At 43.3% G+C, this 27,277-nt stretch overlaps 1 protein-coding gene across 3 annotated transcripts; it reads right to left on the bottom strand.

Moving 5' to 3' along the window:
* Positions 1-508: 508 nt before the first annotated feature.
* LOC311148866 (uncharacterized protein) lies at positions 509-27,109 on the bottom strand. 3 transcript variants are annotated; one of them, XM_084185860.1, is made up of 2 exons: positions 26,856-27,109; positions 509-2,133 (listed from the first exon to the last, which is right to left on the bottom strand). In XM_084185860.1, exons 1-2 carry the CDS (start codon positions 27,037-27,039, stop codon positions 1,187-1,189), a joined length of 1,131 nt encoding a protein of 376 aa, XP_084041986.1. In that variant the 5' UTR covers positions 27,040-27,109; the 3' UTR covers positions 509-1,186. The 3 variants fall into 3 exon arrangements, with proteins under 3 accessions (XP_084041986.1, XP_084041988.1, XP_084041987.1); XM_084185862.1 differs by lacking the exon at positions 26,856-27,109 and adding an exon at positions 26,326-26,358; XM_084185861.1 differs by lacking the exon at positions 26,856-27,109 and adding an exon at positions 24,150-24,337.
* Between the last annotated feature and the right edge of the window lie 168 nt (positions 27,110-27,277).

Here is a 27,277-nt window from a genome sequence, read left to right on the forward strand (position 1 = left end):
CGTCTGCTAAATTACTCAAATGTAAAATTTCTCCCTTGCTCTCTTCTGTTCCACTCGCTTACAAACTGCAGTGTTTATGCAGGGTTTGGAGTCCAGCTCACGGGTGAGGGAGGGAAAGGATTTTAGTAGTAACATTGACCCATTGAGCCGTGAAGGCTGCCCATACTGTAGGGACCTGCCAGCACAGCCTGAACCTGGCCTCCACCCCACAGACAGCCAACACTATAAATATTGGGGCAATAGCAGTGAATAGTGAGTTGAATCCATCACAACCACTGGTTGGGTTATTATTCATTCTCAGATGGATAATCATCACAGTAATGTAGTCAAGACATGAAATGTTGAACCCACGATCAGTTCAACGGTCAAACATTTTAAATGTTTAATATTGCACTTTTATCTACCTCATCAGAGGATCGTTTTGCATAGAACCTTTCTAACATCACAAAATAGAAGACTGATCATGGAACACTGTCAAAAAATAGAACACGTAAAAACACTTCAATGAACAAGGTTATCAACATTTATTTTGTTGTGAAGAAAACACACCATACCTGGATGAAGAAAAATCTTCATTTATATGAATGGGCCCACTTAAGCATATCAATAATTGCATCTTAATTGTCTCTCCCATGTGAGTACTTTTTAGATTGTGTCATTCCTGAAACATCGGTCATTAACACTGCAATGATATAGTTTCTCCCGTGTGAGTCCTCGTGTATCTTTTGATGGCCACAATAGCATTCTCCCCTGTGTAGATCCACTCTGATTTAATGCTTTGCCACCCCCTACTGTACAGGGTTGGGGTTAATTCCACAAATTCAATTCTAATTCAATTCCCTCTCCCTGTAAATTCCATTTAATTCAAATTCCTGGTCAGTAATTCAATTCCTCCCAATTCCAATGTTAGGTAAATTCCAAGATTTCAATTCTAATTAAATTCCCTCAGGCTGATCATGTCACTGTTCAGACAGCTTAGCTATAGTGTAAATATATAAATACAAGTTGAAGTTATTTAAAACAAATCCTGCAGCATAAATTCCATTAATTTTAATTCAATTCCAAAGATTAAATGTTTTTACAGTTCCAACTCAACAGTCCAAACAGTCTAATTCCAATTCAACAACTTAAAGATAGTTGAAATTCGAATTATATTCAACGTAAATTCATGAATTGGAATTTCAAATTAAACTGGAATTGACCCAAACCCTGAACCTGTGTGAATCCGTATGTGTTTTTTCAGATTACTGCTGTTGCAGAATCCTTTGCCACAAAAATGACAGTGATAAGGTTTCTCTCCTGTGTGAATCCTCATGTGTCTTTTTAGATTTCCATTCTGGTTGAATCCTTGGCCACAATGACGACAATTAAAAGGTTTCTCCCCTGTGTGAATCCGCATATGTATTTTTAGATGTCCACTACGAATGAATGTTTTGCCACAATCATGGCAATAATATGGATTCTCTCCCGTGTGGCTCCTCATGTGTCTTTTCAGATCTTCATTCTGGTTGAAGCATGTACCACAAACAGGGCAGGAACAACAATAGGAAGTAGCATGACTTTGACTGGGTGATTTCAGGAGGGAGAATTGTGTCGATTTCTTACCCTTAGTATTGATACGGGACTTTTGTCCTTTTACCATCTCTGTTCTCTTTGATATGACTGGCTTAAAACCTGACGGAGGTCCTCCAGTCTCCATACCACCTACACGTTCAATGTTTTCACTCTGAGCTGCAGAACAGTCTGGATTTACTGCAGAGAGGGGCTGGAAGACACTGGTTGGTTCTGATTCTCTGTAGTCCTCTCCATCAGGTTCTGTTGTGATCTGTTCAGTTGTAGTGTCTCTCTCGCCGTGTCCTTCCATTTGGGCTTGATAGAGATGTGAGGGATGAGTTGGGTCTTCATCACAGTCACTTTTCACACATGTAGGAGTCAATATGGAGTCTTTAATATCAGTCTCAAACCCATGAATCTGCTCTTCCTCCTGACTGGTCCTGAGTTCCTCCTCTTCCTCTTTAATCTGTATGGGCTCTGGGTCCTCCTGTCCCAGACTGGGGCTCCACTCCTGCTCACAGTGCTGCTGCTCAGGGGGAACCTCCTCTTCACAGACAGAGAGAGTGTGTTGCTGGAGGTCTGGAGGAAAGGAGAAAGGATGAAACCGAGAACTCAATGCTGACATTATTACATTTAGGCCTAACCTCTAACTTTAAAATTACACTTACCAAAGTCTTTGATCCTTTATAAACCTGCTATGTGTAAAATAGTGTGCTTTGAATTGGAAAATAAATACATGTGACTCTGGATGACAACATAATGATGTTTGTTTCCAACATTAGGGCTGTTTTCATAAAGAAGTTAAATCCGCTTTGTGTTTTGTTTACTTGCCACTATACTAACGAGCATCACTGAAAGCGAAGATTCTCAGGAACATATGAGTCTTCTGTTTCCCTCTACAATGCTCACAAGTTGCACAGGACTCCGCACAGAATGACTGGGGAAATTAATTGGATGCAATCGTGATCTTCCTATGAAATGTTTGAACGGTTTGGGCTATTGGCAATTATGACCCCATCCCTGAAAGCTAAGACTATCAGAAACACCAACATAAAGTGTCTTAATAGAACAGCTGCACTTTGGCACAGATTCTACAAGTGTCTGGAACACTATTGGAGGGATGCGACATCATTCTTCCACGAGAAATTCATTAATTTGGTGGTGTTTTGTTGATGGTGGTGGAAAACGCAGTCTCAGGCATCTGATGCATTTCAAATCACTTCAAAGCATACTTCATTAAATTGCAGTTTTAAACTGAATTTCCTGCAATTCTACACATTTTGCCATGGGGATAAGAGAAAATGTAACATTTTGAAGCAAATTCCCTGCAATTTTACACATTTTGCAATGTAGCTGAGAGAAAATGTTCAGTTTTAAAGCAAATTTCCTGAAATGTTACACATTTTGCCATGGCTTATGCTATCTGAGTGACTCAAAACATTTAACAAAATCAATGGAGGCCCCATGCCATGCAATTTTGAGAATTTGATTCTTCTCGACCGTCTAGTTTTTATTTTGGTGATCTTATTTAAAAATATACATACTTTATATCTGGTTTTAGTCGTTGAATTTTACATGGTAATTTTTTCTCAACACTGTTTGACATACACTATATATACAAATGTACAGTACCAGTCAAAAGTTTGGACACATCTACTCATTCAAGGGTTTTTCTTTATTTGTACTATTTTCTACATTGTAGAATAATAGTGAATACATCAAAACTATGAAATAACACATATGGAATAATGTAGTAACCAAAAAAGTGTTAAACAAATCAAAATAGCCACCCTTTGCCTTGATGACAGCGTTGCACACTCTTGGCATTCTCTCAACCAGCTTCATGAGGTAGTCACCTGGAATGCATTTCAATGAAGAGGTGTGCCTTGTTAAAACTTAATTTGTGGAATTTCTTTCCTTAATGCGTTTGAGCCAATTGTGTTGTGACAAGGTAGGGGTTGTATACAGAAGATAGTCCTATTTGGTAAAAGACCAAGTCCATATTATGGCAAGAACAGCTCTAATAAGCAAAGAGAAACGACAGTCCATCATTACTTTAAGACATGAAGGTCAGTCAATGCGGAAAATTTCAAGAACTTTGGAAGTTTCTTCAAGTGCAGTCGCAAAAACCATCAAGCGCTATGATGAAACTGGTTCTCATGAGGACCACCACAGGAAAGGAAGACCCAGAGTTAACTCTTCTGCAGAGGATAAGTTCATTAGAGTTACCAGCCTCAGAAATCGTCAATTAACTGCACCTCAGATTGCAGCCCAAATAAATGCTTCACAGAGCAAGTAAGAGACACATCTCAAAATCAACTGTTCAGAGGAGACTGCATGAATCAGGCCTTCATGGTCGAATTGCTGCAAAGAAACCACTACTAAGGGACACCAATAAGAAGAAGAGACTTGCTTTGGCCAAGAAACACGAGCAATGGACATTAGACCGGTGGAAATATGTCCTTTGGTCTGATGAGTCCAGAGATTTTTGGTTCCAATCGCCGTGTCTTTGTGAGACGCAGAGTAGGTGAACGGATGATCTCCGGATGTGTGGTTCCCACCGTGAAGCATGGAGGTGGTGGTGTGATGGTGCTTTGCTGATGACACTGTCAGTGATTTATTTAGAATTCAAGGCACACTTAACCAGCATGGCTACCACAGCATTCTGCAGCGATACGCCATCCCATCTGGTTTGCGCTTAGTGGGACTATAATTTGTTTTTCAACAGGACAATGACCCAAAACACACCTCCAGGCTGTGTAAGGGCTATTTGACCAAGAAGGAGAGTGATGAAGTGCTGCATCAGATGTCCTGGCCTCCACAATCCCCCGACCTCAACCCAATTGAGATGGTTTGGGATGAGTTGGACCGCAGAGTGAAGGAAAAGCAGCCAACGAGTGCTCAGCATATGTCGGAACTCCTTCAAGATTGTTGGAAAAGCATTCCAGGTGACTACCTCATGAAGCTGGTTGAGAGAATTCCAAGAGTGTGCAAAGCTGTCATGAAGGCAAAGGGTGGCTACTTTGAAGAATCTCAAATCTAAAATATATTTTGATTTGTTTAACACGTTTTTGGTTACTACATGATTCCATGTGTTATTTAATAGTTTTGATGTCTTCACTATTATTCTACAATGTAGAAAATAGTAAAAATAAAGAAAAACCCTTGAATGAGTAGGTGTGTCCAAACTTTTGACTGGTACTGTATATACAGTGCATTCAGAAAGTATTCAGACCCCTTGACTTTTTCCACATTTTGTTACAGCCTTATTCTAAAATGGATTAAATAAAACACATTTCCTCAATCTACACACAATACCCCATAAAGACGAAGTGAAAACTTGTTTTTAGAAATCTTTGCAAATGTATTAAAAATAAAAAACTGAAATACCTTATTTACATATGTATTCAGACCCTTTGCTATGAGACTCGGAAATAGAGCTCAGGTGCATCCTGTTTCCATTTATCATCCTTGAGATGTTTCTACAACTTGATTGGAGTCCACCTGTGGTAAATTAAATTGATTGGACATGATTTGGAAAGGCACACACCTGTCTATATAAGGCTTCACAGTTGACAGTGCATGTCAGAGCAAAAACCAAGCCATGAGGTCGAAGGAATTGTCCGTAGAGTTCCGAGATAGGATTGTGTCGAGGCACAGATCTGGGGAAGGTTCCCAAAAAATGTCTGCAGCATTGAAGGTCCCCAAGAACACAGTGGCCTCCATCATTCTTAAATGGAAGAAGTTTGGAACCACCAAGACTCTTCCTGGAGCTGGCCGTCCGGCCAAACTGAGCAATCGGGGGAGAAGGGCCTTGGTCAGGTAGGTGACCAAGAACCCGATGGTCACTCTGACAGTGCTCCAGAGTTCCTCTGTGGAGATGGGAGAACCTTCCAGAAGGACAACCATCTCTGCAGCACTCCACCAGAGTGGCCAGACGGAAGCCACTCCTCAGTAAATGGCACGAGTAGGTGTGTCCAAACGTTTGACTGGTACTGTATGTGGCCACCCCTTCAAATTAGTGGATTCGGCTATTTCAGCCACAACCATACCTAACAGGTGTATAAAATCGAGCACACAGCCAAGAAAGCAAACATTGGCAGTAGAATGGCCTTACTGAAGAACTCCGTGACTTTCAACGTGGCAACGTCAGAGGATGCCACTTTTCCAACAAGTCAGTTAGTCAAATGTCTGCCCTGCTAGAGCTGCCCCGGTCAACTGTACGTCAGCCACAAAATGGTAGGCCACACAAGCTCACAGAACTGGACCGCCGAGTGCTGTAGCACGTAGCGCGTAAAAATCGTCTGTCCTCGGTTGTAACACTCACTACAGAGTTCCAAACTTCCCCTGGAAGCAACCTCAGCACAATAACTTTGTCGGGAGCTTCATGAAATGGGTTTCCATGGCCGAGCAGCCGCACACAAGCCTAAGATCACCATGCGTAATGCCAAGTGTCGGCAGGAGTGGTGTTAAGAAAGAACTTGCCTGGCCTGCACAGAGCCCTGACCTCAACCCCATCGAACACCTTTGAGATGAATTGGAATGCCGACTGCGAGCCAGGCCTAATCACCCAACATCAGTGCTCAACCTCACTAATGCTCTTGTGGCTGAATGGAAGCAAGTCCCTGCAGCAATGTTCCAACATCTAGTGGAAAGCCTTCCCAGAAGAGTGGAGGCTGTTATAGCAGCAAAGGGGCTTTGGATTGAGATGTTCAACGAGCAGGTGTCCACATACTTCTCGTCATGTAGTGTATATTTTAGTTTTTATAAGGCACATTGAGATACTGCTGCTTCAGATGTCACGTGGCTTTGACAGTACATTGTTTACAATTGCGCACTGTAAATATAGCCTAGAGTTCTGAGGATGCACAAAGTGACTGTTTTATTTTCAAGCTCATTTTCTCTCTCATGGGACATGGGTTATGGGTTGCGTTTTACATGAAAATATATTTTACTATCATACAGCATTTAGCCCTCCGTTCAGCCATTACAATTCTATGCTATTTTCCCAACTTAAAATAGCGATTAGCCTACAGCCGTGCACCAACGGAGGGTCCAAGACCTGACACTGATCAATGCAAAACACTCACCAGAACGTTTTTTTAAACAGAATCAGTTCTATGATGGCGAACATCATCTCTTTCCCTGTTGCTCTTAGCCTAGGCTACTGTTGCTGTTAGCCTAGGCTACTGTTGCTGTTTGCCTAGGCTACTGTTGCTGTTTGCCTAGGCTACTGTTGCTGTTTGCCTAGGCTACTGTTGCTGTTTGCCTAGGCTACTGTTGCTGTTTGCCTAGGCTACTGTTAGCCAACAAACACCGGAATAGCACGCTGAAAACAACTGTGCACTGTCTGCTGTTGTGGCATTTTGCTTCATTCTGATTGGTTAAGAGAATCAAACATTTTTCATAATTCTTTTACTATCCGTATCCGGATGGGCGAGAAAATATAGTGAAATCATTTAAAATGCCCATCCCTAGTTAATAGGGCATTAATGTTACAGAAAATGCTTAGTATTCAGAGGAATGCACTGTCCTTCAGCACTGTAAAGGTCTGACACATCTGGCTCTTACCATCCCTAAAAAGTGGTTATCAATCAGAGCCCTAATAAAAGGTGCTTGTCAATCTCATCACAAAATGCAGCCTAAAAAAATCACATGAACCAGCCAATAACTCCTCCTTCAGATAAAGCCCTATGCAACTCCTGTTCTGAGTACATCATTTGTTCATATGCTGAGGGTATAAAACTATATGTTCTTCAACTTGAGCTAACTTAACCAAAAAACAATGATAGGGGCAAGGTCACCATGTTCAAAATTGCATGACCAAATCAACTCAAGAGTTGGTTTGAACTTTTGAACATGGTACCATTCTAAAAATAACTGGGTAGAAGGGCAATGGGTCATGTCAAATGTTGTAGAAATGCAGGAAATTAGCTTTAGGTGGCAGAAATCTGAGTTGCGGTGAGTGTCCACCAACTACCTCGAGTCGCTATCAGTCCATACTTGAAAAAGTCAATTCTTTAATGATTTCCTTGTACCCATGTTTGTGCCGTGTAACTGCAAGCTTTTCTTTGGGTGCTGAAATCCGTGTTTATTTTTAGTAGCTTTTTACCCGACCTCTGCCAAGGGAGCCGTCGTTTGTTATTGGAGAAAGAGCCGCCCGTCATTGCGCGGCAGATTTTTTCATTTTGGCAGGGGACGCATAAAATGCAATTTTTTATCCTAGTGAATGACCTGCAGAGAGCTGGGACCAAAGTAACAAAGCCTACCATCAGTAACACACTACGCCGCCAGGGACTCAAATCCTGCAGTGCCAGACGTGTCCCCCTGCTTAAGCCAGTACATGTCCAGGCCCGTCTGAAGTTTGCTAGAGTGCATTTGGATGATCCAGAAGAGGATTGGGAGAATGTCATATGGTCAGATGAAACCAAAATATAACTTTTTGGTAAAAACTCAACTCGTCGTGTTTGGAGGACAAAGAATGCTGAGTTGCATCCAAAGAACACCATACCTACTGTGAAGCATGGGGGTGGAAACATCATGCTTTGGGGCTGTTTTTCTGCAAAGGGACCAGGACGACTGATCCGTGTAAAGGAAAGAATGAATGGGGCCATGTATCGTGAGATTTTGAGTGAAAACCTCCTTCCATCAGCAAGGGCATTGAAGATGAAACGTGGCTGGGTCTTTCAGCATGACAATGATCCCAAACACACCGCCCGGGCAACGAAGGAGTGGCTTCGTAAGAAGCATTTCAAGGTCCTGGAGTGGCCTAGCCAGTCTCCAGATGTCAACCCCATAGAAAATCTTTGGAGGGAGTTGAAAGTCCGTGTTGCCCAGCGACAGCCCCAAAACATCACTGCTCTAGAGGAGATCTGCATGGAGGAATGGGCCAAAATACCAGCAACAGTGTGTGAAAACCTTGTGAAGACTTACAGAAAACGTTTGACCTGTGTCATTGCCAACAAAGGGTCTATAACAAAGTATTGAGAAACTTTTGTTATTAACCAAATAGTTATTTTCCACCATTATTTGCAAATAAATTCATTAATAATCCTACAATGTGATTTTCTGGATTTATTTTTCTCATTTTGTCTGTCATAGTTGACGTGTACCTATGATGAAAATTACAGGCCTCTCTCATCTTTTTAAGTGGGAGAACTTGCACAATTGGTGGCTGACTAAATACTTTTCCCCCCCACTGTATATAAAAGGTGCAATTTCAAAATTAGTTTTTTTTCTCGTTATGTCAGCTATCTTAACTAATTTACCAATCTATCTAAACGTATAGTAATCATGGTCAAATTACCGACGGGGGGGGGGTTGGGGCATTGACTTTGTTATTCACTCTCACTCAGATATCATTAAAAACTGCAAACATTCCTCAACCACCCTATGGCAAAATGTGTAGAATTTAAGGAAATTAGTTATAAAATGGCTAAATCTTATCTCCGCCCCAAAGCAAAATTTGTAGAATAGCAGAAAACTTGATTTAAAACTGCAACGTTCTCTCTACGCCCCATGGCAAGATATGTAGAATTGCAGGAAATTAACTCTAAAACTTTTTTTAATCTATGCTGTACTTTTCTCAAAAGTCACTAGAAATTAGCGTTTAAAACCTGTTTTTCAACAAACAAACAAACAGACCCCCGTAGCAATGTCAGAGTCCCCCCAATGTCAGAGTTGCTCCTACACCCCTGGCCATTCCTATAGGGGAAATTAATAGGTACATAATGGGGTTTTTGGATAAAAATAAGGTCTGAGGTTAAAGATCTCCTAAGCCTGTGTTTACCACAGACCTTATTTTTATCCAAAACCCCCAATGTCCACCAAAGAAGCCCAACTGTTACCTGTAATGGAGAGTAAGTTTAAATGTTTTTCTTTTATGGCTTCCAAGCTTTTTTCTTCTTTGTAATACGTATTTGGAAGCTATTGTCCAAGTCATTGTTATTATGAGTTTGTAACTAGTGTAGCAGTCTGATGCTAGCTATCGAAATCGATTAGGTAAAGTTATTTTGCAAACTATTTTAAAGCTAGCTCGCTAGCTTGCTAGATTCTGTATGGAGCCATAGCTAGCTAGCATAATCATTAGAAAATGTATCATTCACCTGCTAAGACCTAGCAACTGACATAAATCCCATGATTTATTGATCACCCAATTAGATCTGAAGCTTTAGTAGAAGCATGACTGAAGGTAGAAAATAATGTATTTAGCTTTGACATTGGCTGACAATGTAACACCCTATCTAAACCATTTACAAATTGTCTGTCTCCAGGCTGCAATCCAATTCCACTTAGACGTGGTCCGTTCAGGCCTCCGTCAGCCCTGGGGGACATGAAGGACATCCAGAACTCCCTGGAAAAAGCATCAACACCATTGAAAACCTGAAGGATGTAAAATATGCTGGGATGCAACACAGTCAGCTAGCCTCAGCCGTGGAGAACCTGAATAATATCTTCTCAGGTATGTTCAGCTGCACTCTTACATGCCACTTGATTGGGAACTGTTGTTGGCTTGCATTGCATTTTATGTGACACTGTACAGTTACAATGTATTTGTATATTAATATTTCTCCACCCTTCGTGTGCAGTGCCTGAGATGGTGGCAGACACTCCGTTAATGATAAAGCAAGCTGAGCTGGAGGGCCAGCACAAGCTGATGAACCTGGAGTGCTCATGGAATGACCTCATGTACGATCAGTCCCACATGGGCAGCAAGAACACTCACAACATGAACCTCATTTGAAACTACTTTGGCAAGGTGCAGGGCCTGACGGACAACCTGGCCAAGCAAATGTGGATAGCGCTGCAGCGCGCCATGGGTAAGGCTGGAGGCCACAGTGAGCGGTGACGCTGGTGTAGTGCTTCCCAACACCTTGACAGGTTCTTCATGCTCTACCATAACACCGTGTCCATGAGGGTGCAGAGGACATGACAGTCAACAAGATAGTGTCCCTCCTCACCTGTGTCCTCAATTAATACTTACAAAAGTAAGTCTTTACTGCCCTCTCTGTGACTCATGTAGCATCAGTGATATCTGGGCACCAGTCCAATCATACCTTTCTATTATCTTAGGTTATACACTAAATATGGTCGCTGCTGCTATCGTAAATGCCAGATCAGAAATGTATTGTTTGTTTAGCCTGCCTGCATTACATTTAGCCTGCCTGCAATAAATTATAGATATTCTCTCAGATTTTCTGTGAATGGGTGTGTGTTTCTGTATGTACTGTAACAGTGTTGCTTCCGTCCCTCTCCTTGCCCCAACCTGGGCACAAACCAGGGACCCTCTGAACACATTGACAACTGTCACCCACGAAGCATTGTTAACTATCGCTCCACAAATCTGTGGCCCTTTCAGAGCGAGAGAAACTACTACTTCTAGGTTTTAGAGTGGGTAACGTCACTGATTGAATGCATGTGTCTGCGCTCATGACTGTTTCTTTGTGTGTAAAATGTATATTCAGGCATTGTTGTGTGTGTCTGTGCATTGCTCAATGTCTAAATGTTCACAGTACATTACAGCACATACAGTTGAAGTGGGAAGTTTACATACACTTAGGTTGGAGTCATTAAAACTAGTTTTTCAACCACTCCAAAATGTCTTGTTAACAAACTATAGTTTTGGCAAGTCGGTTAGGGACAAGTAATTTTTCCAACAATTATTTACAGACAGATTATTTCACTTATAATTCACTGTATCACAGTTCCAGTGGGTCAGAAGTTTACATACACTAAGTTGACTGTTCCTTTAAACAGCTTGGAAAATTCCAGAAAAAGATGTCATGGCTTTAGAAGCTTCGGATAGGCTAATTGACATCATTTGAGTCAATTGGAACTGTACCTGTGGATGTATTTCAAGGCCTACCTTCAAACTCAGTGCCTCTTTGCTTGACATCATGGGAAAATCAAAAGAAATCAGCCAAGACCTCAGAAAAAAATTGTAGACCTCCACAAGTCTGGTTCATCCTTGGGAGCAATTTCCAAACGCCTGAAGGTACCACGTTCATCTGTACAAACAATAGTACGGAAGTATAAACACCATGGGACCACACAGCCGTCATACCGCTCAGGAAGGAGACGCGTTCTGTCTCCTAGAGATGAACGTACTTTGGTGCGAAAAGTGCAAATCAATCCCAGAACAACAGCAAAGGACCTTGTGAAGATGCTGGTACAATGAGGGGGAAAAAGTATTTGATCCCCTGCTGATTTTGTACGTTTTCCCACTGACAAAGACATGATCAGTCTATAATTTTAATGGTAGGTTTATTTGAACAGTGAGAGACAGAATAACAACAACAAAATCCAGAAAAACGCATGTCAAAAATGTTATAAATTGATTTGCATTTTAAATGAGGGAAATAAGTATTGACCCTTCTGCAAAACATGACTTAGTATTTGGTGGCAAAACCCTTGTTGGCAATCACAGAGGTCAGACGTTTCTTATAGTTGGCCACCAGGTTTGCACATATCTCAGGGATGGATTTTGTCCCACTCCTCTTTGCAGATCTTCTCCAAGTCATTAAGGTTTCGAGGCTGACGTTTGGCAACTCGAACCTTCAGCTCCCTCCACAGATGTTCTATGGGATTAAGGTCTGGAGACTGGCTAGGCCACTCCAGGACCTTAATGTGCTTCTTCTTGAGCCACTCCTTTGTTGCCTTGGCCGTGTGTTTTGGGTCATTGTCATGCTGGAATACCCATCCACGAACCATTTTCAATGCCCTGGCTGAGGGAAGGAGGTTCTCACCCTAGATTTGACAGTACATGGCCCTGTCCATTGTCCCTTTGATGCAGTGAAGTTGTCCTGTCCCCTTAGCAGAAAAACACCCCCAAAGCATAATGTTCCCACCTCCATGTTTGACGGTGGGGATGGTGTTCTTGGGGTCATAGGCACCATTCCTCCTCCTCCAAACACGGCGAGTTGAGTTGATGCCAAAGAGCTCGATTTTGGTCTCATCTGACCACAACACTTTCACCCAGTTCTCCTCTGAATCATTCAGATCTTCATTGGCAAACTTCAGACAGCCCTGTATATGTGCTTTCTTGAGCAGGGGGACCTTGCGGGCGTAGTGTGTTACCAATTGTTTTCTTGGGGACTATGGTCCCAGCTGCCTTGAGATCATTGACAAGATCCTCCCGTGTAGTTCTGGGCTGATTCCTCACCGTTCCCATGATCATTGCAACTCCACGAGGTGAGATCTTGCATGGAGCCCCAGGCCGAGGGAGATTGACAGTTATTTTGTGTTTCTTCCATTTGCGAATAATCGAACCAACTGTTGTCACCTTCTCACCACGCTGCTTGGCGATGGTCTTGTAGCCCATTCCAGCCTTGTGTAGGTCTACAATCTTGTCCCTGACATCCTTGGAGAGCTCTTTGGTCTTGGCCATGGTGGAGAGTTTGGAATCTGATTGATTGATTGCTTCTGTGGACAGGTGTCTTTTATACAGGTAACAAGCTGAGATTAGGAGCACTCCCTTTAAGAGTGTGCTCCTAATCTCAGCTCGTTACCTGTATAAAAGACACCTGGGAGCCAGAAATCTTTCTGATTGAGAGGGGGTCAAATACTTATTTCCCTCATTAAAATGCAAATCAATTTATAACATTTTTGACATGCCTTTTTCTGGATTTTTTTGTTGTTATTCTGTCTCTCACTGTTCAAATAAACCTACCATTAAAATGAAAGACTGATCATTTCTTTGTCAGTGGGCAAACGTACAAAATCAGCAGGGGATCAAATACTTTTTTCCCTCACTGTACAAAAGTATCTATATCCACAGTAAAACAAGTCCTATATCGACATAACCTGAAAGGCCGCTCAACAAGGAAGAAGCCACTGCTCCAAAACCGCCATTGAAAAGCCAGACTACGGTTTGCAACTGCACATGGGGACAAAGATCGTACTTTTTGGAGAAATGTCCTCTGGTCTGATGAAAAAACATAGAACTGTTTGGCCATAATGACCATTGTTATGTTTGGAGGAAAAAGGGGTATGCTTGCAAGCCGAAGAACACCATCCCAACCGTGAAGCACGGGGGTGGCAGCATCATGCTGTGGGGGTGCTTTGCTGCAGGAGGGACTGGTGCACTTCACAAAATAGATGGCAACATGAGGAAGGAAAATTATGTGGATATATTGAAGCAACATCTCAAGACATCAGTCAGGAAGTTAAAGCTAGGTCGCAAATGGGTCTTCCAAATGGACAATGACCCCAAGCATACTTCCAAAGTTGTGGCAAAATGGCTTAAGGACAACAAAGTCAATGTATTGGAGTGGCCATCACAAAGCCCTGACCTCAATCCTATAGAATATTTGTGGGCAGAACTGAAAAATCGTGTGCGAGCAAGGAGGCCTACACACCTGATTCAGTTACACCAGCTCTGTCAGGAGGAATGGGCCAAAATTCACCCAACTTATTGTGGGAAGCTTGTGGAAGGCTACCCGAAACTTTTGAACCAAGTTAAACAATTTAAAGGCAATGCTACCAAATACTAATTGAGTGTATGTAAACTTCTGACCCACTGGGAATGTGATATAAGAAATAAAAGCTGAAATAATAATTCTCTCTACTATTATTCTGACATTTCACATTCTTAAAATAAAGTGGTGATCCTAACTGACCTAAGACAGGGAATTTTTATTAGGATTAAATGTCAGGAATTGTGAAAAACTGAGTTTAAATGTATTTGGCTAAGGTGTATGTAAACGTCCGACTTCAACTGTACATGGTTCTCTCATTTATATATCCGACTGTGAATGTGTTCCAGTGTGGAGATGGGTCACCCAGAGCTATTATTATTATTATTGGTTATTAAAAAGGTTAACAAGGTTGAGTTGTGCAGAAAGACCAGCTTACACTCTCTCACCCTTCCACAGTCCAACATCACAGAATGGCTGCACAAGGCTCTGCAGATGGACAAGACGGATACAGAGCCAGGGGCTTCTGTGTAAGTTGATCAAATAAAGCAGTTTGGAGAGCCTGACACAGAATTGAACACCCACTTGTAACTAATCTTCATGGACACCATCTGTATACCATTTTGACCCTTTCGCCTAAGATGATTGGTGTGCTGTCATTATAATATACAGTGGGGAAAAAAAGTATTTAGTCAGCCACCAATTGTGCAAGTTCTCCCACTTAAAAAGATGAGAGGCCTGTAATTTTCATCACGTCAACTATGATAGACAAAATGAGATATTTTATGAATTTATTTGCAAATTATGGTGGAAAATAAGTATTTGGTCAATAACAAAAGTTTCTCAATACTTTGTTATATACCCTTTGTTGGCAATGACACAGGTCAAACGTTTTCTGTAAGTCTTCACAAGGTTTTCACACACTGTTGCTGGTATTTTGGCCCATTCCTCCATGCAGATCTCCTCTAGAGCAGTGATGTTTTGGGGCTGTCGCTGGGCAACACAGACTTTCAACTCCCTCCAAAGATTTTCTATGGGGTTGAGATCTGGAGACTGGCTAGGCCACTCCAGGACCTTGAAATGCTTCTTACGAAGCCACTCCTTCGTTGCCCGGGCGGTGTGTTTGGGATCATTGTCATGCTGAAAAGACCCAGCCACGTTTCATCTTCAATGCCCTTGCTGATGGAAGGAGGTTTTCACTCAAAATCTCACGATACATGGCCCCATTCATTCTTTCCTTTACACGGATCAGTCGTCCTGGTCCCTTTGCAGAAAAACAGCCCCAAAGCATGATGTTTCCACCCCCATGCTTCACAGTAGGTATGGTGTTCTTTGGATGCAACTCAGCATTCTTTGTCCTCCAAACACGACGAGTTGAGTTTTTACCAAAAAGTTATATTTTGGTTTCATCTGACCATATGACATTCTCCCAATCCTCTTCTGGATCATCCAAATGCACTCTAGCAAACTTCAGACGGGCCTGGACATGTACTGGCTTAAGCAGGGGGACACGTCTGGCACTGCAGGATTTGAGTCCCTGGCGGCGTAGTGTGTTACTGATGGTAGGCTTTGTTACTTTGGTCCCAGCTCTCTGCAGGTCATTCACTAGGTCCCCCCGTGTGGTTCTGGGATTTTTGCTCACCGTTCTTGTGATCATTTTGACCCCACGGGGTGAGATCTTGCGTGGAGCCCCAGATCGAGGGAGAATATCAGTGGTCTTGTATGTCTTCCATTTCCTAATAATTGCTCCCACAGTTGATTTCTTCAAACCAAGCTGCTTACCTATTGCAGATTCAGTCTTCCCAGCCTGGTGCAGGTCTACAATTTTGTTTCTGGTGTCCTTTGACAGCTCTTTGGTCTTGGCCATAGTGGAGTTTGGAGTGTGACTGTTTGAGGTTGTGGACAGGTGTCTTTTATACTGATAACAAGTTCAAACAGGTGCCATTTATACAGGTAACGAGTGGAGGACAGAGGAGCCTCTTAAAGAAGAAGTTACAGGTCTGTGAGAGCCAGAAATCTTGCTTGTTTGTAGGTGACCAAATACTTATTTTCCACCATAATTTGCAAATAAATTCATTTAAATATCCTACAATGTGATTTTCTGGAGAAAATAATTCTCATTTTGTCTGTCATAGTTGATGTGTACCTATGATGATAATTACAGGCCTCTCTCATCTTTTTAAGTGGGAGAACTTGCACAATTGGTGGCTGACTAAATACTTTCCCCCCCCCCCACTGTATGTACAAACTTAAAAAGGGGTTAATTTACAATCTTTGGGGAAGATTGGTATTAGTGAGTCCAACATGAAATCTCAACACTAACCCAAACCTGAGTTCTGTGTAATTGCTCTGTTTCAAGCCATTTGTCTATGGTTTTAGTACCATTATGTTTGACTAGTGCACCTTCCTACCATCAAGGGTGAAGGACACAGTCTTTGCTAGTGAGAACCAAGAGGGGCCTAGCTTTGTTCCTGCCTCCAGTAGGCTACCGAGTGAGAAGGGCTGCATTCTGCACCACCAACTCCCCTGAAGTACTAGCACCATATCCTACCCCTATTCAATAGTGGTCTTCAGTGAGGTGCAAGTTGTCCTACATGCCTGGGAAAGGCCCAGATGATCCAACATACACCTGGTTTGCGTCCCAGTGTTGTGTTCATTGTTTTCACAGCCCTGTAAGTAATGAAACTTTTAGACCGTAACCATACAATTAGGATTAACATTACTATTCATGTGTGGGCTACTATGCTATCTGTCTAGAGTTAGGGTGACCACATGTCCCGGATTGTGCAGGACAGTCCCGCATTTTGGCCCTTTGTCCCGCAACCAAACAATGTCCTGCATTCTATCAACAAATTCAAACACCACCAATTTAGAAAAAAACTGTCAATTTGTCCCGTATTTCAGTCATACATTCCAACCTGTCTCTTGCAGTCACGTTGCACTGATGAAAAAATATATATCTTAAGGATGTGGTAGCCTAAGCCTAATGGTGATGTTAAACACTTCTCCAATCGTTGAGATCTGATATTCTGTGCAGCGCAAGACATAGGCCAATGTCATAGGCCTAACGTCAACCAATATTTCTCAAATCCTTTCTGGCTAAATTCCTGCTAAACTTAGAGAGATAGGCCTCCTAACCACTTACAAAAGCATGTTTCTGATGAAGAGCTACAAAAGTAAATAGCCATATTAGACTGAACGATATAAAAGTAATTACATCAAACTTGTGAGGCTCTCCATGCTCATAGTTGCTCATTCAACATATAATCCTGTATAAGTCTCCCATCCTGTTTTACATTCCCTGAGACCAATCAGAAATGTTTCCTTGGCCAAATATTCCCAGATTTTCATGAAACAGCCACACACGGTCTCTCGTTTTTGCATCACAAAAAGGCAAAAGAGTTGGCTACGCTTCAATTGCTCGTTCGGTGCAGCGGACTGCAGGGGTGTAGTGCTGCCAGAGCACACCTGAGCAGCGCTCCACCACTTCTCACAATGGTGCTCGTTTAGTAAGATTTTGATAAAAGCGGAATCAATATCTAGGACGATCACATAATGATTAATTAGTATTCTATATAACAGAATCAAATATACTGAGAAAACAAAACATTAAGAACACCTGCTCTTTCCATGACAGACTGACCAGGTGAAAGCTATGATCCCTTATTGATGTCACTTGTTAAATCAGGGGTTCCCAAACTTTTTTGGCCCGCGACCACATTTTGATATCTGAAAATTCCCGAGACCCAACCCTGTGAAAAAATAAATTATAATAAATAGCCAATGTTTACTTTATTTTATAGGGGCTATGGCAGTCAATTGCAAAACATTCTAACAGTATTTCTGATTGTATTCCCAACTTACCATCATATACTTTTAATGTGAGGCTTTGACAGTCAATTGCAAATTAGTCTGATATAATTGCTCTTATCTCACCACCACTAATAAGATGGGTGTGCTTGATGCATGTCGCTTCGGAGCGTCAGGGGGAGTGGTCGACAGTGTGCACCTCATCTCTCCTGTCACATCCAACCTGGATCGATATTTGTTTTTAATGCAGACGAGAGCACTGAATCAGCGTACCATGAGTTTTAATGCTCGGAGGGAGACGGCACCAAAATTCCTCCATAGTGACACGTGAATGAGTTGTCTGCAGCATTTGGTCACATGACAGCTCGATGAGCTGTTCACTTTCACTTACTGGCATGTCAACTAAGCCAGGATCACAGTCAAACGGATTTAGCTAATTCAGTCACTCATCTGTAGAATTATTTTGTATTTCCTCAGAGTGCAGAGGCCTGCCCACCATCCCGTGATAGATGGAGCCCCATCTGTGCAAAAGCCCACCATTCAATCCCATGGAATCTACTTTTCATCAATATAGCCACGCAGCCCACTGAACATCCCATGTGCCGTTTCAAGCTCGGGAATCGTGAGACAGAACAATACGTCCTCGTGAATAGCATCCCCCGATGTAGTGAACAAAATCAATGCACGGGCATCTCAGCCCTCACAGCTAACGTCCATTTGGAGAGCATTAGGTGGGGAGTTTCAAATCAAAATCAAATTTTATTGGCCACATGCGCCGAATACAACAGGTGCAGACATTACAGTGAAATGCTTACTTACAGCCCTTAACCAACAGTGCATTTATTTTAAACAAAAAAGTAAGAATAAAACAACAACAAAAAGTGTTGAGAAAAAAAGAGCAGACGTAAAATAAAATAACAGTAGGGAGGCTATATATACAGGGGGGTACCGGTGCAGAGTCAATGTGCGGGGGCACCGGCTAGTTGAGGTAGTTTAAGTAATATGTACATGTGGGCAGAGTTAAAGTGACTATGCATAAATAATTAACTGAGTAGCAGCAGCGTAAAAGGATGGGGTGGGGGGGCAGTGCAAATAGTCCGGGTAGCCATGATTAGCTGTTCAGGAGTCTTATGGCTTGGGGGTAGAAGCTGTTGAGAAGTCTTTTGGACCTAGACTTGGCACTCCGGTACCGCTTGCCGTGCGGTAGCAGAGAGAACAGTCTATGACTAGGGTGGCTGGAGTCTTTGACAATTTTGAGGGCTTTCCTCTGACACCGCCTGGTATAGAGGTCCTGGATGGCAGGAAGCTTGGCCCCAGTGATGTACTGGGCCGTACGCACTACCCTCTGTAGTGCCTTGCGGTCGGAGGCCAAGCAGTTGCCATACCAGGCGGTGATGCAACCAGTCAGGATGCTCTCGATGGTGCAGCTGTCAAATTTTTTGAGGATCTGAGGACCCATGCCAAATCTTTTCAGTCTCCTGAGGGGGAATAGGCTTTGTCGTGCCCTCTTCACGACTGTCTTGGTGTGTTTGGACCATGATAGTTCGTTGGTGATGTGGACACCAAGGAACTTGAAGCTCTCAACCTGTTCCACTACAGCCCCGTCGATGAGAATGGGGGCGTGCTCAGTCCTCTTTTTTTTTCTGTAGTCCACAATCATCTCCTTTGTCTTGGTCACGTTGAGGGAGAGGTTGTTGTCCTGGCACTACACGGCCAGGTCTCTGACCTCCTCCCTATAGGCTGTCTCATCGTTGTCGGTGATCAGGCCTACTACTGTTGTGTCGTCGGCAAACTTAATGATGGTGTTGGAGTCGTGCCTGGCCATGCAGTCATGGGTGAACAGGGAGTACAGGAGGGGACTGAGCACGCACCCCTGAGGGGCCCCCGTGTTGAGGATCAGTGTGGCAGATGTGTTGTTACCTACCCTTACCACTTGGGGGCGGCCCATCAGGAAGTCCAGGATCCAGTTGCAGAGGGAGGTGTTTAGTCCCAGGATCCTTAGCTTAGTGATGAGCTTTGAGGGCACTATGGTGTTGAATACTGAGCTGTAGTCAATGAATAGCATTCTCACGTAGGTGTTCCTCTTGTCCAGGTGGGAAAGGGCAGTGTGGAGTGCAATAGAGATTGCATCATCTGTGGATCTGTTGGGGCGGTATGCAAATTGGAGTGGGTCTAGGGTTTCTGGGATAATGGTGTTGATGTGAGCCATGACCAGCCTTTCAAAGCACTTCATGGCTACAGACGTCAGTGCTACGGGTCGGTAGTCTGTTTCCTCTTGATTGCTAGTTATAGCATAAATTCTTAGTTTCATTGTGTTATCTGACAAAGGTACTGATGTGAATTTCTGTGCCTCCGCCTCTCCACACATTGTTTTCACCATATCAATTGCGGCCGGTAATATCAAAGTCTCGGCAATAGTGTGTGGTTTCATAGCGTAGCGGGTCTAGCCATTCACCGTGGGAATGATTCAAGTGCAACGGTCAAGAGCGGCCTTTTCCCACCATCGAAGGGCGCTCTCTGGTTGATTTTTTAACTTTTATGTGTGAATAATTTTTATTTCGATGAAGGTTAACCACATTACAATGGTTTTGAGAGACAAAGCCAATATTATACTTGTTTTTTGTATTATACTTTTTTTGGGACCAGGATTTGACATTCTCACGCAACAACATTTTCATATCAGGCGACCCCATGACCCCTAGTTTGGGAACCGCTGTGTTAAATCCACTTCAATCAGCGTAGATGAAGGGGAGGAGACAGGTTAAAGAAGGACTTTTAAGCCTTGTGACAATTGAGATATGGATTATGTATGTGTGCCAATCAGAGGGTGAATGGGCAAGACAAAATATTTAAGTGCATTTGAACGGGGTATGGTAGTAGGTGCCAGGCGCAACGGTTTGTACCAACTACTGCATGTGACATGATTAACCAAAACACAGGGCCCTATGCATGAGTTACAGAGAGGGCAGTACAGACATACTTTTGTAAGTATTAATTGAGGACCCAGGTGAGGAGGGACACTATCTTGTTGGCCGTCAGGTCCTCTGCACAGTGTTATGGTAGAGCTTGAAGAACCGGTCAAGGTGTTGTAATGTATTGGGAAGCACTGCACCAGTGTCACTGCTCACTATAGTCTCCATCCTTGCCCATGGCGCACTGCAGCACTATCCACAGTTGCTTGGCCAGGTCGTACGACAGGCCCTGCACCTTCCCAAAGTACACTGAACAAAAATATAAATAAAACATGTAAAGTGTTGGTCCCATGTTTCATGAGCTGAAATAAAAGATCCCAGAAATTTTCCCACACGCACAGAAAGCTTATTTCTCTCAAATGTTGTGCACAAATTTGTTTACATCCCTGTTAGTGAGCATTTCTCCTTTGCCAAGATAATCCATACACCTGACAGGTGTGGCATATCAAGAAGCTGATTAAACAGCATGATCATTACACAGGTGCACCTTGTGCTGGGGACAATAAAAGGCCCCTCTAAAATGTGCAGTTGTGTCACCCAACACAATGCCACAGATGTCTCAAGTTGAGGGAGCGTGCAATTGGCATGCTGGCTGCAGGAATGTTCACCAGAGCTGTTGCCAGAGAATGTTAATTCCTCTACCCTAAGCCGCCTCCAACGTCGTTTTAGAGAATTTGTCAGTACGTCCAACCGGACTCACAACCGCAGACCACGTGTATGGCGTCATTCCTGGAAGCTGAAAATGTCCCAGTTCTTCCATGGCCTGCATACTCACCAGACATGCCACCTATTGAGCATGTTTAGGATGCTCTGGATCGACGTGTACGACAGCGTGTTCCAGTTCCCACCAATATCCAGCAACTTCGCACAGCCATTGAAGAGGAGTGGGACAACATTCCACAGGCCACAATCATCCTGATCAACTATATGCAAAGGATAAGTACCGCGCTGCATGAGGCAAATGGTGGTCACACCAGATACTGACTGGTTTTCTGATCCATGCCCCTACCTTTTTTTTAAGGTATCTGTGACCAACAGATGCATGTTTGTATTCAGTCATGTGAAATCCCATAGATTAGGGCCTAATGAATTTCTTTCAATTGACTGATTTCCTTATATGAACTGTAACTCAGTAAAATCTTTGAAATTGTTGCATTTCTATGTTGTTCAGTATATTTTCGAATGAGGTTAATGTTGTGCGTGTTCTTGCTGCCCGTGCCGTACATGAGCTCATTCCATGAGCACTCCACGTTCAGATCAAATCATTTGTCACATGCGCCGAATACGACAGGTGTAGGCCTTACCGTGAAATGCTTACTTACAAGCCCTTAACCAACAATGCAGTTAAGAGAATAGAGTTAAGAAAATATTTACTAAATAAACTAAAGTAATAATAAATCAATAAATTAAAGTTACACAATAAAATAACAATAATGAGGCTATATACAGGGGGTACCAGTACCGAGTCAATGTGCGAGGGTACAGGTTAGTCGAGGTAATTTGTACATGTTGGTAGGGGTAAAGTGACTATGCATAGATAATAATGCAAATAGTCCGGGTGGCCATTTGATTAATTGTTCAGCAGTCTTATGGCTTGGGGGTAGAAGCTGTTAAGGAGCCTTTTGGACCTAGACTTGGCACTCCGGTACCGCTTGCCGTGCGGTAGCAGAGAGAACAGTCTATGACTTGGGTGACCGGAGTCTTTGACAATGTTTTGGGCCTTCCTCTGACACCGCCTAGTATTTAGGTCCTGGATGGCTGGAAGCTTGGCCCCAGTGATGTACTGGGCTGTACGCACAACCCTCTGTAGAGCCTTACGGTCGGATGCCGAGCAGTTGCCATACCAGGCGGTGATGCAACTGGTCAGGATGCTCTCGATGGTGCAGCTGTGGAACTTTGAGGATCTGAGGACCCATGCCAAATCTTTTCAGTCTCCTGAGGGGGAAAAGGTGTTGTTGTGCCCTCTTCACGACTTTCTTGGTGTGTTTGGACCATGATAGTTTGTTGGTGATGTGGACACCAAGGAACTTGAAACTCTCGACCAGCTCCACTACAGCCCCGTCGATGTGAATAGGGGCGTGTTCGTCACTCCTTTTCCTGTAGTCCACGATCATCTCCTTTGTCTTGCTCACGTTGAGGGAGAGGTTGTTGTCCTGGCACCACACTGCCAGGTCTCTGACCTCCTCCCTATAGGCGGTCTCAACGTTGTCGGTGATCAGACCTACCACGGTTGTGTCGTCGGCAAACTTAATTTGGAGTCGTGCTTGGCCACATAGTCGTGGGGGAACAGGGTGTACAGGAGGGGACTAAGCACGCACCCCTGAGGGGCCCCCGTGTTGAGGATCAGCGTGGCAGATGTGTTGTTACCTACCCTTACCACCTGTGGCGGCCCGTCAGGAAGTCCAGGATCCAGTTGCCGAGGGAGGTGTTTAGTCCCAGTGTCCTTAGCTAGGTGATTAGCTTCGAGGGCACTATGGTGTTGAACGCTGAGCTGTAGTCAATGAACAGCATTCTCACATAGGCATCCTTTTGTACAGGTGGGAAAGGGCAGTGTGGAGTTCGATTGAGATTGCGTCATCAGTGGATCTGTTGGGGCGGTATGCGAATTGGAGTGGGTCTAGGGTTTCCGGGATAATGGTGTTGATGTGAGCCATGACCAGCCTTTCAAAACACTTTATGGCGACCGACGTGAGTGCTACGGGGCAGTAGACATTGTAGTCCGTAATAGTTTGCAAGCACTGCTACATCCGACGAGTGTCAGAGCCGGTGTAGTAGGATTCAATCTTAGTCCTGTATTGACGCTTTGCCTGTTTGATGGTTCTTCTGAGGGCATAGTGGGATTTCTTATAAGTGTCCGGATTAGTGTCCCGCTCCTTGAAAGCGGCAGCTCTAGCCTTTAGCTTGGTGCGGATGTTGCCTGTAATCCATGGCTTCTGGGTGGGATATGTACGTACGGTCACTGTGGGGACAACGTCGTCGATGCACTTATTGATGAAGCCGGTGACTGAGGTGGTATTCTCCTCAATGCCATTGGATGAATCCCGGAACATTTTCCAGTCTGTGCTAGCAAAACAGTCCTGTAGTATAGCATCCGCGTCATCTGACCATTTCCATATTGAGTGAGTCACTGGTACTTACTGCTTTCGTTTTTTGCTTGTAAGCAGGATTAAGGAATTTAGAATTATGGTTAGATTTTCCAAATGGAGGGCGAGGGAGAGCTTTGTACGCGTCTCTGTGTGTGGAGTAAAGGTTGTCTAGAGTATTTTTTCCTCTGGTTGTGTATACAAGTTCCTTGGTGAATATACAAATACATTGTAACTGTAGTGTCACATCAAATGCAATGCAAGCCAACAATAATAATTCCCAATCAAGTGGCATGTAATGGTGCAGCTGAACATACCTGAGAAGATATTCTTCAGGTTCTCCACGGCTGAGGCTAGCTGACTGTGTTGCATCCCAGCATATTTTACATCCTTTAGATTCTCAATGGTGTTGATGCTTTTTCCAAGGAGTTATGGATGTCTTTCACGTCCACCAGGGCATTGTGGAGCTAACGGAGGCCTGAACGGACCCCGTCTAACTCTGAGTGGATTGCAGCCTGGAGAGTGGGGACAGACCATTGTAAATAGTTTAGATAGGGTTTTACATTAACCAAAGGGCAGTAGCTAAATACTCACAAGCGTGCAGCCATTGTCAAAGCTAAACAAATTAAACTCAGCAAAAAAAGAAACGTCCTTTCACCGTCAACTGCTTTTATTTTCAGAAAACTTAACATGTGTAAATATTTGTATGAACATAACAAGATTCAACAACAGACATAAACTGAACAAGTTCCACAGACATGTGACTAACAGAAATTGAATAGTGTCCCTGAACAAAGGGGGGGTCAAAAGTAACAGTCAGTATCTGGTGTGGCCACCAGCTGCATTAAGTACTGCAGTGAATCTCCTCCTCATGGACTGCACCAGATTTGCTGTGAGATGTTACCCCACTCTTCCACCAAGGCACCTGCAAGTTCCCGGACATTTCTGGGGGAATGGCCCTAACCCTCACCCTCCGATCCAACAGGTCCCAGACGTGCTCAATGGGATTGAGATCCGGGCTCTTCGCTGGCCATGGCAGAACACTGACATTCCTGTCTTGCAGGAAATCACGCACAGAACGAGCAGTATGGCTGGTGGCATTGTCATGCTGGAGGGTCATGTCAGGATGAGCCTGCAGGAGATTGCCTGCAATGACAACAAGCTCAGTCCGATGATGCTGTGACACACCGCCCCAGACCATGACGGACTCTCCACCTCCAAAACGATCCCGCTCCAGAGTACAGGCCTCGGTGTAACGCTCATTCCTTCAATGATAAACGCAAATCCGACCATCACCCCTGGTGAGACAAAACCGCGACTCGTCAGTGAAGAGCAATTTTTGCCAGTCCTGCCTGGTCCAGTGACGGTGGGTTTATAATAATAATAATAATAATAATAATAATAATAATAATAATAATAATAATAAGCCATTTAGCAGACGCTTTTATCCAAAGCGACTTACAGTCATGTGCGCATACATTTTTAGGTATGGGTGGTCCCAGGGATCGAACCCACTACCCTGGCGTTACAAGCGCCATGCTCTACCAATTGAGCTACAGAGGACCACAGGCCCATAGGCGTCATTGTTGCCGGTGATGTTTGGTGAGGACCTGCCTTACAACAGGCCTACAAGCCCTCAGTCCAGCCTCTCTCAGCCTATTGCGGACAGTCTGAGCACTGATGGAGGGATTGTGCGTTCCTGGTGTAACTCGAGCAGTTGTTGTTGCAATCCTGTACCTGTCCCACAGGTGTGATGTTCGGATGTACCGATCCTGTCCAGGTGTTGTTACACACGGTCTGCCACTGCGAGGACGATCAGCTGTCCGTCCTGTCTCCCTGTAGCGCTGTCTTAGGCGTCTCACAGTACAGACATTGCAATTTATTGTCCTGGCCACATCTGCAGTCCTCATGCCTCCTTGCAGCATGCCTAAGGCACGTTCACGCAGATGAGCAGGGACCCTGGGCATCTTTCTTTTGGTGTTTTTCAGAGTCAGTAGAAAGGCCTCTTTAGTGTCCTAAGTTTTCATAACGACCGTTCCACAGGTGCATGTTCATTAATTGTTTATGGTTCATTGAACAAGCATGGGAAACAGTTTAAGATCTGTGAAGTTATTTGGATTTTTACAAATTATCTGGAGTTTCTTTTTTTGCTGAGTTTATTTTCTACCTTCAGTCGGGCTTCTACTAAAACTCCAGATCTAACTGGGTGATCAATAAATCATGTGATTTATGTCAGTTGCTAGGTCTTAGCAGGTGAATAATTCAATTTCTAATGATTATGCTAGCTAGCTAGCTATGGCTCCATACAGAATCAAGCTTTAAAAATGTTTGCAAAATAACTTCACCTAATTGATTTCGGAAGCTAGCGTCAGACTACAACGTAAGAGTTACAATCGCTTAATAACAATGACTTGGACAATAGCTTTCAAAAACGTATTACAAAGAAGAAATAAGCTTGTTACCTAGCCATAAAATAAAGAAATGTAAACTTACCAGCCATGACAACTAACAGTTGGGCTTCTTTGGTGTGCAATCAGTCTCAGTGGTAACCTGGTAACGCACGTCGTGATTGACAGGTGGTTGCGCCAGACAACACAGCCCATGTGAGCTGTCATCAACCAAACAGTGTAGAGTATGCTGGTCTATGAAAAACCTCACCTGATTGGTTAGAAGAAACAGGTCTCTCTCTCTTGCTCTACCAAAAGTCTGAGGGTGCGAAATTGATATGTGCAGGTGTACAGATGCAATTATTGCTTTGCACGTTTGCAAATGCCATTACAATCACATTTTTTTCTCCATGTTCACAACTCATCAGTTACACGTTTGAGAACGTGTTTACAACTACTGTACATATTATTATTTCATGTTCACAACTCATCAGTTACACACTTGCAAATTGTGTTTACAAATACAAATCTATTCTACACACTCAAATCATTATGTCAATGATATACCTCCATATCGATGTCTCTATTGCGCCCCTGAGTTAGACAAAAGTAATGTGTACTGAGTAGCTAACAAACCTGCTCTGTGTAGCTTTAACGTTATATCAGGTTCAGGTTGAAGAACAATGTCGAGCAGCCTCTGTAGACGGACAACTTCCTCATGATACTCTGCTATCGTTTTTTCAACGACCCCGAATATATCCTCAGCAGCAGCTGTTAATCTCTCGTTGAGAAAAACCCTCAACAACTGTATTTTATACATTTTTAGATAATGCAAGTGGAGTAGATATTAGCTAGCAAAAGGTGTTGTTTTCATCACGTGGCACAGCATGAAAGACAAAAGCATCCGGTAGGTTATCAGCGTTTCATCAGCAACACTTGAAAAGTACTTCCGGGTCAAGGAATTTCTCAAAATAAAAGTACCCCACGTAATAGTAGAAACGTGTCAATAACCTGTGATTATGAATGATATATATAAAAAATATTCTAAACATTAACAG

The sequence above is a fragment of the Coregonus lavaretus genome (genome assembly GCF_964263955.1).
Source record: "Coregonus lavaretus genome assembly, chromosome: 21".
NCBI lineage: Eukaryota > Metazoa > Chordata > Actinopteri > Salmoniformes > Salmonidae > Coregonus > Coregonus lavaretus.

What these genes read in the sequence shown, in the direction of transcription:
- LOC311148866 (XM_084185860.1), bottom strand. Translation starts at nt 27,039, where the DNA reads ATGTATAAAATACAGTTGTTGAGGGTTTTTCTCAACGAGAGATTAACA. An exon ending in GTTAAAGCTACACAGAGCAG is followed by an intron (nt 2,134 to 26,855) that starts GTTTGTTAGCTA and finishes CCTTTCCTCCAG; the next exon opens with ACCTCCAGCAACACACTCTC.